The 13427-nt window shown below is 48.2% G+C and overlaps 1 protein-coding gene across 1 annotated transcript in view; it reads left to right on the forward strand.

Annotated features, from left to right (window-relative positions):
* The first annotated feature begins 1094 nt into the window (after positions 1–1094).
* The window catches only part of ENDOV (endonuclease V), an 87044-nt gene continuing 74711 nt past the window's right edge, over positions 1095–13427 (forward strand). The window contains 6 exon segments of the mRNA XM_036836327.1: positions 1095–1204; positions 1522–1693; positions 11102–11236; positions 11443–11463; positions 11465–11483; positions 12492–12604. Coding sequence (XP_036692222.1) covers positions 1149–1204; positions 1522–1693; positions 11102–11236; positions 11443–11463; positions 11465–11483; positions 12492–12604 — 516 coding nt within the window. The 5' untranslated portion in view covers positions 1095–1148.

The raw sequence follows: 13427 nt of genomic DNA on the forward strand, positions 1-13427 counted from the left end.
TCTCCCATTTGCCACCAGTGGTCAAATGCCATATGAAGCTTTTCCTGAACCTCAGACTCCAATCCTGTATTTTCCTCTTGAGGTCTATATTCAGACTAGATTACTTATCCATATACTTCTCTTAATTCCCCTAGTAGAATATAAACCACAGGTTAAATCGCTACACTTCAGCCTAGCTGGCTGCCTTTCAGTACATCAAATATACCAACCTCTTTGCTACCTCAGACCTTGAAATGCTCCCATATTATTTTCACTCCAGCACTTAACACAATTGCAGTTCCACCATGAGGAAGCTGTAACCCCAGCATCTCACACAACACCTGGCACAAAGAGAATGGAATTACTCTTCATTCAGTTGAAGAGCAGGGGTCAGTCAATGTTCCACAGGTTGTCCGTAGTAAGTCTTTCTGCTCACCAAGATCCACCGGGTCAAATTTACGAGTTTGGCCCCACTAAGGACTGTGTCCTGTCCTCAAAAAGAGTCACTGAAACGGAGATCAAGGTGCCATGTAGGCGGCAGATGCTTGGTGATGGCGTTCAGGACACACTAGCAGCAAGATCACTCCTGCTTCTCCCATTTTTCACTCCAAATCTCCCACGTGAAAGGTCCCCTCCCTGTACCAGGAAGGAGAGAGACATTCTCATCACCAGAGACAGGGCGTTTAAGGCCAAGAAGGTGAGCAAACCTCCATCCGGTTTCACCATTTACTACCCACAGCCCAAACCCCTCTGCCTTAACAATTCTTCACAAACTCATTGTTTCTTTATCCAAAAGGTATAAAGCTTCCCGCTCTGGTCACTTCTTCAGGTCTCCACTCTCCGGTGAAAGGTCCCATGTACGTGTAGAAATTCAGTAAAATGTGTACACGTGCTTTTCTCCTGCAGATCTGTTTGTCAGTGTAACTTTCAGATCCTGTCAGGGGCCCTGGACGGGGACCACTTTCCTTCCCCCACGGCTGCGGGGAAAGGCTGACTCTGATGGTCGGCGGCCGCTACTCCCGAGCCGTTGGTCGCCAGCAGGCCCTCCGGCCACGAGGCGTCGACGCCCCGGACCCCAACCGAGCGCCGCCATGGCAACGACGCGGTCCGGCGCTTGCGCGCGGCGCTCCGGAAGTGACGCCACGGGAAGGGGCGCTCAGGGCCGCGCCATGGCCCGAAAGGTGGTTGGGAGGCCGCCGGAGGAAACACTGTCGCTCTGGAAACGGTAATGGGGCCAGAGGACGCGTAAGATCCGGGGACTGGAGCGACGAGGTTCCGCGCGGACCTCCGACCTCGTAATCCCCGGCTTGGGGCCGCGGGGGCCTGCGACCGTTTCCGGCGTGCGGGCGAAAGGGCGTTCGGGAGCTGTAGCTTCCGGCGACGCGTCTGGGTCCCAGGGAAGGGAGGGGGTGAGACCGGGAGGGTCCCCGGGTAGAGCCCCGACCCCCGGGCCTGGACGCTCCGCGTGTGGGCGGCCGCAGCCGGACCGCGGGGTGGGGGGATCTGGGTTGGGCTGCTCGCTGGACCTGTTTCTGCCCTCAGGGAGCAAGCCCTGTTGAAGACACTTGTCGTGGACCGGGACACGGAGGCGTGGCAGCGGGACCCCGCTTTTTCGGGTCTGCAGAGGGTCGGGGGCGTGGATGTGTCCTTTGTGAAGGGCGACAGTGTCAGCGCCTGCGCCTCCCTGGTGGTGCTCAGCTACCCTGAGCTCGAGGTAACCCCGGGGGGACGCTGGCCAGGGGCCGCTCCGCTGGGCCCCGGGGTGCATTAGTGAGAGAGGTGGGGCTCTGGACAGGGAACAGTGTTAGGGTAGAACCCCGCTTTTCCTTTCGTGGGAGTTCATTAATGAATTGGGAAGCCTTTGAAAAAAAGAGGATAGGGGACAAAATCTGAAGTCATTCTGTGACTTATGTCCAAATAAACTCATGATCTCCAAGTTTGGCCGTTATCTTGGGCTCCCCATGTCAGGGACCCACAGCAACACACCCCCAAGTTGCCCAAGCTGGAAATCTCTGTCTTCCCAGACCCCTCACAGCAGGTCACACACGAACTCCATTTTTTCTCCCCCCTAAAATCACTGGAGTCTTATCTATCCACTTGTCTGCATTGCTGCTGTCCCTTCCCTGGCTGTGCCACCGTCACCTCTCCTGTAGGTGACAGGCAGAATCTTTCCTGGGTCCCTTCTCCATGCTGCCATCAGAGCAATTTTTCCAAAAACCAAATGTGAGCAGGTCACCACCTAGTCCACTTAAGACACTTAAGTGCCTATCCTGTGATCTCATGGTAAATAAAAGTAACACTCACGGACAAGGCATAAAGGCCCTTCGTGATCTGACCCCTGCTTAACCTAACTCCCTGTAGGCTCACCTCTAGCTACCACCCGCTCCTCCCCTACTCCCCACTCCGGAGGCCTTTGGCTTCCTCAAACACGCCTTGCTGTATCTGCCTGCCTGACCTTAGCAGTGATGTTTCCTCTCCTGGAATGTTCTTCCTGGCTAACTCCTCCTCATCTCTTAGGTCCTCCAGTAAGCCCCCCTTCGTCCTGCAAGACCAGGAGTTGCTCTCAGCACCCTCTCATTCCTCTTTATCACACTGGGATGGAATTGGCCTGTGTGTCTCTCCTACCAGAATGTAAACTCCACAATGGTAGGAACCATGCTGTCTTGCCCACCGGTTGTAGCCTCTGCACCTAGTTCAATGCCTGACACATAGAAGACGATCGAATAGATACGTGAATGAATGAACAGCGTGCCCACGATTCCTTTGGAGTCAACAGCTCAGGAAGCCTTGGCTAAAGAAGAGCTTGACGAGGAAACCTCTGCTCTGCAGCTTCAGCATTTCCCCCTCCCTGCTCCTCTGCCTGCTCCCAAAGCTACCACCTTCCTGCCTCAGCGTCTTTGTGCTTTACTTGGAAGATCCTTTAGTCAAAATTCAGCAGAAATATATTGATACCTGACTCAGAGTTTGGTGAGGAATAATTGAGATCATGCATGGAAAGCAGTTAGCATAATGGGCGTGTGGTAAGCCCTCAAAAATTAAATGCTAAGCCACTGTTAATTCTGAGGATGACTTCTCGCTTCTCAAGACCCAGTTCACTTGTTCCTATTGCTTTATACCTTTCTGTACCTGCAGAATTAACCACCCCCTCGTCTCTGTCCTAGGCCTGTTTCTTATGCATGTGCTATTACAGTACTTCGCACACTGTATTAAAGTTATCAGTTTAGGAAGTACTTGCAGATCTTACAGCCTGTTAACAGAGCACTCTCCTTTTGCAGTAGTCTTCCTCCCCTCATTGCAATAATAGTTTTGAATAGTTCCCCTTACCTCAAAGAAAAGTTATTGGTATATTCTGGTTTTCCCACCATCTGTAGGTTCTGAAGGGCAGGGTTATACTGTATTTCTTTTGGAGCCCCAGCACTGAGCAAAGTGCTTGCTACTTGGATGTAGTCAGCACTTGTCATCCTATGCTATGGAAGCTTAGACTAGGGAATGATCTTGGAATAGTCTGGTCCAGTGACTCCCAAATGCCCAACCATGGATCTATGCAATGAGAGTCGCCTGGAAGTACATTTAGAAATATGGATTCCATAGGCAAATCCATAGAGACACAAAGTAGATTTGTGGTTGCCAAGGGCTAGGGAGTGGGATGGAGAGTGACTGCTAATGGGTATAAGAATTACCTAGGGGTGGTGAAAATGTTCTAAAATTGGGTTATGGTAATGGTTGCACAACTTTGTAAATACCAGAAAGCGTTGAATTATACTCTTCAGGTAATTTTATGGTAGTAAATTATATCTCAATAAAGTTGTTAAAAAAAAGATTCCAGGGCCCCACTCCCTTTACTGATATTTACATTTTTAAACAATCCTTCCTGTGATTCCAAAGCAAAGCCAGGCTGTGAATCACTGGTCTCCCTTTAGCACAGCCAGGAATCCTTTCCTCACCATCCCTGACAAATCGTGGCCTCACACCAGAGCCCGTTCCATAGTTGGAAGCCTGGTTCGTATGTTCTTTTCCACATGGAGCTGAAATTTCGTTGTTTGTGACTTCTGCCTTAAGGTGCAGAGCACAGGACAAACCTTTCCTACCCTCCTATTTGAAGACAGTCCTGTGTTCTCCTGAGTCTCACGGAGGTGATTTCCAGCTTCTTCACTTGCTGCTTTCCCTCCAGCCTGCCCTCAGTGAGCAGGGCCCATTTGTACATCCAGCACCCAGAACTGAATCGAGTACCTCAAGTGCAGTTCAGCCTTTTGGTTCAACCGTTTGGTGGGCCTAATGCACAACGCCAGCTTAGGTTGAAACTTGCGTATCTTCACAGAGATTACTGACCAGATCATGCCCACACGCTAACTATACAACTGATCTTTCCTTCTCCCAGAATTTTTTTTTTAACATCTTTATTGGAGTATAAGTGCTTTATAACGTTGTGTTAGTTGCTGCTGTATAACAAAGTGAATCTGCTATATGTATGCACATATCCCCCTATCCCCTCCCTCTTGCGTTTCCCTCCCTCCCACCCTCCCTATCCCACCACTCTAGGTGGTCACAAAGCACCAAGCTCATCTCCCTGTACGATGCTGCTGCTTCCCACTAGCTATCTGTTTTACATTTGGTAATGTATGTATGTCAATGCTACTCTCTCATTTCATCCCTTCTCCCAGATTTTTAACTTGAAAATATGTGCACATACTGAAAAGTTGAAAGAATAATACATTGAACACCTGTATACCCTCTGCTTAAGATTCAACTGATTTTGTGGTCTTTTGTGTGTGTGCGCACTGAGATTCAAGAGTGCCTCCTAGAGCTTGTGACAGCTTAGCAAACCTGTCCTAGAATGATATTTTCTTACATAATGGCAGCGTCATTATCACACCTTAAAATATACATACATTATTCCATCACCACCTGAATCCCATTCCATAACACATTTCCCCAGTTGTCCCCGTATGTCTCTTAAAGCTGGTTTTGTATTTTGCTCTGATCTGTAAAACTTTGACATGTGTTATGTTATAGTTGCTGTTGATAGTAGATTATGATTACTGTGGAGATTTTCTTTGAGGGGGGTCCAGTATATTGCTGTTTACTTTTTTTTTTCCCACTAAGATACATTTTTTTTAAATTTTATTTATTTATTTTTATACAGCAGGTTCTTATTTGTTGTCTATTTTGTACATATTAGTGTATATATGTCAATCCCAATCTCCCAATTCATCCCACCACCACCACCGGCCCCACCTCCCCTTAATTTTTTAATTTTCCTTAATTTCTCTTTCTGATATTTTGTTGTTAGTGTATAGGAATGCAAGAGATTACTGTGCATTAATTTTGTATCTTGCAGCTTTACCAAATTCATTGATTATCTCTAGTAGTTTTCTGGTGGCATCTTTAGATTTATCTATGTATAGTATCATGTCATCTGCAAACAGTGACAGTTTTACTTCTTCTTTTCCAATTTGTATCCCTTTTATTTCTTTTTCTTCTCTGATTGCCGTGGCTAGGACTTCCAAAACTATGTTGAATAATAGTGGTGAGAGTGGACATCCTTGTCTCGTTCCTGATCTTAGAGGAAATGCTTTGTTTTTCACCATTGAGAATGATGTTTGCTGTGGGTTTCTCGTATATGCCTTTATTATGTTGAGGTAGGTTTCCTCTGTGCCCACCTTCTGGAGAGTTTTTATCATAAATGGGGGTTGAATTTTGTCAGAAGGTTTTTCTGCACCTATTGAGATGATCATATGGTGGTGGTGGTGGTGTTTTAATATTTATTTATTTATTTGGTTGCACCGGCTCATAGTTGTGGCAGGTGGGCTCCTTAGTTGCTGCACATGGGCTCCTTAGTTGCAGCACATGGGCTCCTTAGTTGCAGCATGCGGGCTCAGTAGTTGTGGCACATGGGCTCCTTAGTTGCAGCATGTGGGCTCAGTAGTTGTGGCACATGGGCTTAGTTGCTCCGTGGCATGTGGGATCTTCCTGGACCAGGGATCAAACCCGTGTCCCCTGCATTGGCAGGCAGATTCTTTATCCACTGCGCCACCAGGGAAGTCCAATCATATGGTTTTCAATTCTTCAGTTTGTTAGTATGGTGTATCACATTGATTGATTTGCATATATTAAAGAATCCCTGCATCCCTGGGATAAATCCCACTTGATCATGGTGAATGATCCTTTCAATGTGTTGTTGGATTCTGTTTCCTAGTATTTTGTTGAGGATTTTTGCATCTATATTCATCAGTGATATTGGTCTGTAATTTTCTTTTTTTGTAGTATCTTTGTCTGGTTTTGGTATCAGGGTGATGGTGGCCTCGTAGAATGAATTTGGGAGTGTTCCTTCCTCTGCAGTTTTTTGGAAGAGTTTGAGAAGGATGGGTGTTAGCTCTTCTCTTAATGTTTGGTAGAATTCACCTGTGAAGCCATCTGGTCCTGGACTTTTGTCTCTTGGGATATTTTTAATCACGGTTTCAATTTCATTACTTGTGATTGGTCTGTTCATATTTTCTGTTTCTTCCTGGTTCAGTCTTGGAAGGTTATACCTTTCCAAGAATTTGTCCATTTCTTCCAGGTTGTCCATTTTATTGGCGTAGAGTTGCTTGTAGTAGTCTCTTACGATGCTTTGTATTTCTGTGGTGTCCATTGTAACTTCTCCTTTTTCATTTCTAATTTTATTGATTTGAGTCCTTTCCCTCTTTTTCTTGATGAGTCTGGCTAAAGGTTTATCAATTTTGTTTATCTTCTCAAAAACCAGCTTTTAGTTTATTGATCTTGCTATTGTTTTCTTTCTATTTCATTTATTTCTGCTCTGATCTTATGATTTCTTTCTTCTACTAACTTGGGGTTTTGTTGTTCTTATTTCTCTAGTTCCTTTAGGTGTAAGGTTAGATTGTTTATTGAGATTTTTCTTGTTTCTTGAAGTAGGATTGTATTGCTATAAAATTCCCTCTTAGAACTGCTTTTGCTGCATCCCATAGGTTTTGAATTGTGTTTTCATTGTCATTTGTCTCTAGGTATTTTTTTGATTTCCTGTTTGATTTCTTCAGTGATCTCTTGTTTATTTAGTAACGTATTGTTTAGCCTCCATGTGTTTGTGTTTTTTACGTTTCTTTCCCTGTAATTGATTTCTAATCTCAAAGCGTTGTGGTTGGAAAAGATGCTTGATATGATTTCAATTTTCTTAAATTTACTGAGGCTTGATTTGTGACCCAAGATATGATCTATCCTGGAGAATGTCCCGTGTGTACTTGAGAAGAAAGTGTAATCTGTTTTCAGATGGAATGTCCTATAAATATCAATTAAATCTATCTGGTCAGTTGTGTGTCATTTAAAGCTTGTGTTTCCTTATTAATTTTCTGTCTGGATGATCTGTCCATTGGATGGTAAGTGAGGTGTTAAAGTCCCGTACTATTATTGGTGTTATTGTCGATTTCCTCTTTATAGCTGTTAGCATTGCCTTATGTATTGTGGTGCGCCTATGTTGGGTGCATACATATTTATAATTGTTATGTTTTCTTTTTGGATTGATCCTTTGATCATTATATAGTGTCCTTCCTTGTCTCTTGTAACATTCTTTATTTTAAAGTCTATTGTATCTGATATGAGTATTGCTACCTCCAACTTTCTTTTGATTTCCATTTGCATGGACTATCTTTTTCCATCCCCTCACTATCAGTCTGTATGTGTCCCCTAGGTCTGAAGTGGGTCTCTTGTAGACAGCATATATATGGGTCTTGTTTTTGTATCCATTCAGCGAGCCTGTCCTTTTGGTTGGAGCATTTAATATCCATTCACATTTAAGGTAATTATCAATAAGTATGTTCCTGTTACCATTTTCTTAATTGTTTTGGGTTTGTTTTTGTAGGTCCTTTTCTTCTCTTGTGTTTCTCCACTTAGAGAAGTTCCTTTAGCATTTGTTGTAGAGCTGGTTTGGTGGTGCTGAATTCTCTTAGCTTTTGCTTGTCTGTAAAGCTTTTGATTTTTCTGTCAAATCTGAATGAAATCCTTGCCGGGTAGAGTAATATTAGTTGTAGCTTCTTCCTTTTCATCACTTTAAATATATCTTGCCACTCCCCCCTGGCTTGTAGAGTTTCTGCTGAGAAACCAGCTGTTAACCTTATGGGAGTTCCCTTGTATGTTATTTGTCATTTTTCCCTTGTTGCTTTCAGTAATTTTTCTTTGTCTTTAATTTTTGTCAGTTTGATGACTGTGTGTCTCAGTGTGTTTCTCTTTGGGTTTATCCTGCCTGGGACTCTCTGCACTTCCTGGACTTGGGTGGCTATTTCCTTTCCCAAGTTAGGGAAGTTTTCAACTATAATCTCTTCAAATATTTTCTCAGGTCCTTTCTCTCTTCTCCTTCTGGGACCCCTATAATATGAATGTTGGTGTGTTTAATGTTTTCCCAGAGGTTTCTCAGGCTGTCTTCATTTCTTTGCATTCTTTTTTCTTTAGTCTGTTCCGCAGCAGTGAATTCCACCATTCTGTCTTCCAGGTCACTTATCCGTTCTTCTGCCTCAGTTATTCTACTATGGATTCCTTCTAGTGTATTTTTCATTTCAGTTATTGTATTGTTCATCTCTGTTTGTTTGTTCTTTCATTCTTCTAGGTGTTTGTTCTTTAATTCTTCTAGGTCTTTGTTAAACATTTCTTGCATCTTCTCCATCTTTGCCTCCATTCTTTTTCCGAGGTCCTGGATCATCTTCATTAATCATTATTATGAATTCTTTTTTCTGCAAGGTTGCCTATCTCCACTTCATTTAGTTGTTTTCTGGGGTTTTATATTGTTTCCTTCATCTGGTACATAGTCCCTCTTCCTTTTCATTTTGTCTATCTTTCTGTGAATGCAGTTTTCATTCCACAGGCTGTAGGATTGTAGTTCTTCTTGCTTCTGCTGTCTGCCTTCTGGTGGCTCTTCACTAAGATACATCTTGAGTTGACTTCCATGTCAGTTTCCCAAGTTCCCCACTTGGGTCTTTCAATATGTGGGGGTCAGATCTTCTTTTTATTTTTGGAACGTTCTTAGATTGTGGTTTTAAGTATTAGTTATATTTATTATTTCAGCTCATAGTTTTGTTTCTCTTCTTCAGTCATGCATATGCTGGGTTTTCTGTCTTGTCAGGTTTTTTTGTGTTTCTGTTTTTATTTCTGCCAGGTTGTGCTCTCTATCTGCCGTTTAGTTAACTACCTCTGCTGCACAACTGATTGGGGGCAGCATTTCAATCAGCTCACAAGGTTTGATCATTGCCTTCTGAGTTCTTGTAGTTCTCTGTTCACTCTAGAGTTGTACTTAGGGACTTCCCTGGTGTTTCCAGGTGGCTAAGACTCTGCACTTCCACTGCAGGGAAGATCCTGCATGCCACACGATGCGGCCTTAATATATATATATATTAAACAGGAAACTCAAGGGCCAGGGGTTTGGGTGCCTCAGTGGGTTTCTTAAATCATGAGGGACAGTGAAGTATAGTCGTTGCCAATAAATGCATCCTTTCAGAAGCAAAGACGGCCAGTGTCTCTTCTGATTCTTTGATACTCTCATTTCCAAAGGACCTTACACTTCTGGGCCTCGCTCTCTTCTCCACAAGCCCCCAGGGCTCACCTGTGTCTCCCCAGAGCAGCATCTTCCTGATAAGGCTGGGGCTGCCCCCCAGGTCTCATTCCATCAGGCTCCCCACCACTAGACCCCACCACACCCCCTGCCCTTGCCCCTTCCCCACCTGCCTTTCTGGCAAGGGGTCCAGAGCTGGCTCTGTGAGTCTGGGCTGTTTATTTCCGCCCGTAGGTGCACACCGTTGCTTGTAATTGGCTTGTCTCCCAGTCACGCTGTGGGCATGGGGTACAGGGGATTCACCTCCTCTCCTGTGGATCTCTGGTTCCTGGAGCTTGTGCAGAGGGATTCAAACATAAGCAGCCACCATCATCCTGTGGGAACTCAGGCCACACTTGAACTTCACTCCTGTCCCCGTTAAGAGTCATCCTGTTGCATGGGGTTCAGCACTCCAGCCTGCCGGGTTCACTGAATCGAATTCTCTGGTCTGTCATCCGGTTGGACCCTGCCCACTCTAGGTCATTGGCAGTTTGATGAGTTTCCTGTGAGTCACTGATAAAAATGTTGGAAGGACGAGCCCCTTCCTCCATGCTATTAGAGTAATCCCTTCACTTAGGGACACGTCATTATGACCTAGCTTCAAGGGAGAGGTGGAAGTATGATTTTGAAAGCTATCACCAAGAGATTGGGGGGTGGGTGGGATGGTCAGTAACAACCCAGACATCCGAAGGTTCTGGAGAATGTGTGCTTAGTGGGAAATGTTCTCACCACCTCCGCTGGTCTGGCTGTAATGAAAACTCAAGGTTTAAGGGCTTAGGGCTGCCGTCCTGTGCTCTGAGCGGGTCCGTTACATTCTAATCAAGTACCAACAGGGCCTCCTCTTCCATGCTGTTAGGACTTTTCAGTTTGAAGAACAGTCTGCCAGAGCGTGTGAAAATTCTGGGTGGTCCCCAGCAGACTCCTGGCCCCCACTCCTCCCAGCGTGAGCCAGGCCTTTTAGCACAATATCCCCAGGGGTATCCCCTCTTCTCTCTCTGGGGTTATTTGCAGGTGCAGCCTCAGAATTTTTCTTTTTGGACTCTCCCATCCCTTGGGACCCAATTCTCTTCCAAACTGCCTCACTCTAGATCGTGCCTGTCCTTTTTCTGAAATATTTGTAATCTCTTTTCTTAAAGCCAGAGTTGCCCTTCTTGCTATTGTAGCTTCTATGAAGACTTGGCCTCTTCTTCCCCAATGCCCCTTCTAATATGGCACTATGGTGTCTATTCACAGGTGCTTCTTGTGCTTTGTCTTCTGTGAACCTCCAAACAGCCTGGCAGCAGGGTGGGGTGGGGAGGCGATAGGGGAGGGCCTGATACAGACCCGGTGTGGCCAGTACCTTTGAAATGGCAGCATTTGAATCCCCACTGCCCATCTGCAGGGTGGATCACCTGTCTCCAGATAGTGAGGCAGGGAAGGGGGCGACTTGGGGGTGGGCCTGGGAGACAGAGGGAGAGACAGGGATTGTCAGATAAGGGCCAAGGGCATGCGAGGGTGTGGGGGAGGTGGCCAGGGCCGCGCGTGCCTAGTGACCTGGGTGCCTGGTGGCAGGTGATGTATGAGGACTGTCGCATGGTGAGCCTGACAGCCCCCTACGTGTCAGGCTTCCTGGCCTTCCGAGAAGTGCCCTTCCTGGTGGACGCGGTGCAGCAGCTGCGGGAGAAGGAGCCCCGCCTCATGCCCCAGGCAGGTATCTCACTGGGCTGGAGGAAAGGCCCTCCACAGGCCCCGCCCCATTGCTGGGAGAGATCCCATGAGCTTCCTGGAGAAGTGCTTTTGCGTCAAGAGGGATCAGACCTAAAGACCTGGGCCCTCCTCTTGCTCTGGGATGCCCCACCTGATGGGCAAGGGGCACTTCAGCTTACTGTGACTTTCCCCTGTGGCTCTTCCAGGTCCTTTTTGTGGATGGAAATGGGGGTGCTCCACCACCGAGGTAATCCTGCTCCCAAGAGTGCCCGAGAGGGGCTGTAAGAGCGAGGGACCAGGAGGGGTGCAGTCCGCCTGCACCAGCCCCAGGCCCTCTGCCACCAGCCTGGCCTTGCAGCTCCTTCTGGCCTTGCTTTCCTTGTCAGACCCCCTAGTAAGGAGCCCCTACTTCTCTCACCCTCCTCTTTCCTGCCTGCCTCCACCGCCTCTGCTGGCCGAGCTCAGGTACCAACATCCAGTTTGGACCTGACGCTTCCAGAAGTCTCAGGCGCTGAGCCCAGCTAGCCTGTCCCACTGGCGGCCTGCCCTGTGTCCTAAACAGACCCTTGCCTGAAACCAAACAGGAACAGACAGGTGTGCCTGTTCCCCACCGACACAGGGAAACCCACACCCACCTGGGTGCTGGAACATTGACCCGGGGAGAACCACCAAGGGGGAGGGGCTGTCTTACCCTCAGATACAAACCTGGGGGTTGGGCGGCAGAGGGAGTCAGGAAGGGGTGGCATTGTGATTTTAGCCCCGGCCCTGGGAGCCTGTGGGCCCAGAACCACCCTGGACGCTAGTGCAGGACCAGCAGGCCAGCCCTGGGCCTGGACCCCAGTCACTGCAATCCTTGCCCCCTGGCAGGAGCCCCAAAGTTCTGGGGGAGTTAAGGGCAGAGATGGAGAGGCCTGAAGGTGGCCACAAAGGGGAGGGGAGGATGAAAAGTGCCAGGAAATGAAAGAAGCAGGTGAAGCACGTGAGCACGCTAATTATAATCAGGCTCCTAATCTTGTCAGAACAGGGGGAGGCGTCCTCCACCCAGCCTGCCAGCCCGGAAGTCAGGGTAGAGGGCCATGTCCGAGGTCAGGGTGGGGCTTAGAGCCCTGTCCCACAAGTCCTTGCCCACCGACAGGCCTCTGCTCACATAGAAAAGTTCAGCGAGGCTCTGGTGTGGCCCCCATCCCCACACTGTCTCTAAACTGCTGGGCTCATCGCCTCACCTCCCCAGCCTCATCTTCCTCTGCCCCTGCAGGCTTTGGGGTAGCCTGCCACCTTGGTGTCCTCACAGACCTGCCCTGCATCGGGGTGGCCAAGAAACTCCTGCAGGTGGATGGGCTGGAGAACAACGCTCTGCACAAGGAGAAGGTGAGGGGGCCAGAGTCCGCCCCGCTGCAGACCAGCTCCACCTGGGACGCTCTCCTCCCAGCCTGGATTGCTGCCCTGGAGTGAGGAAGACCAGCTTTCTTTGCGCGCCTTGTGTTCCTTGTGGGTGGTGGGTCATCTCGGGAGACTCGGAGCTCCTCTCCCAGCCTCTGGGCGCACACTTGCCTCCTCTCCACCCCTGCCTGCGTGCTGCTGCGGCACCCCATGTGGGGGCAGAGCCTCCAGGTATCGGGGACCGGGCATTTGGGGCCTGTACAACACTCTGTACTTTTCCGCCTGCGGTGCCACCCCCATCTGCCTGGGGCATCTCCCTCCTCTGGGACCCCCTCTGGCGGGAGCTGGTGACACACGTGGCTCTCTAACCTGGACGGCCAGCTCTGAGAACGGGTCAGTTGCATCTGTCTCATCCTTTCAGCTCCCCCATGCCTGTGTGGAGTGCCTGTTTGTTGAGTTGACAGGGTCCCCTGACCCACCCAATGGGCCAGTCCCCACCACCACCACTCCAAAAAGTTTGTCAGGTTGAATCGGAAGTGCTCAAATTTGTAGCAGGAGAGAAAGCAGCAGGAAGTAAGTGGCCTCTAGTGGGTTGTGGCCCTGTGTGTGCACCAGCCTGGCGCCTCCACCCTGCAGCACTGGGGCCTGTGCGGGCTGCTGTCTCTTGTCTGCTGCAGAATGGGGAGGAGAGCACCTCGTCAGGGTGAGATGGTGCTGCAGGCCGCGCTTGGACGCAGGGTCCACTCGCGATGGGCCCTTCCATCTCCTTGCCCAGCGGCTGCTCAGGTTTTAAAAGTGAGCAGGCTTGCCT

The sequence above is a fragment of the Balaenoptera musculus genome, chromosome 20 (assembly GCF_009873245.2).
Source record: "Balaenoptera musculus isolate JJ_BM4_2016_0621 chromosome 20, mBalMus1.pri.v3, whole genome shotgun sequence".
NCBI lineage: Eukaryota > Metazoa > Chordata > Mammalia > Artiodactyla > Balaenopteridae > Balaenoptera > Balaenoptera musculus.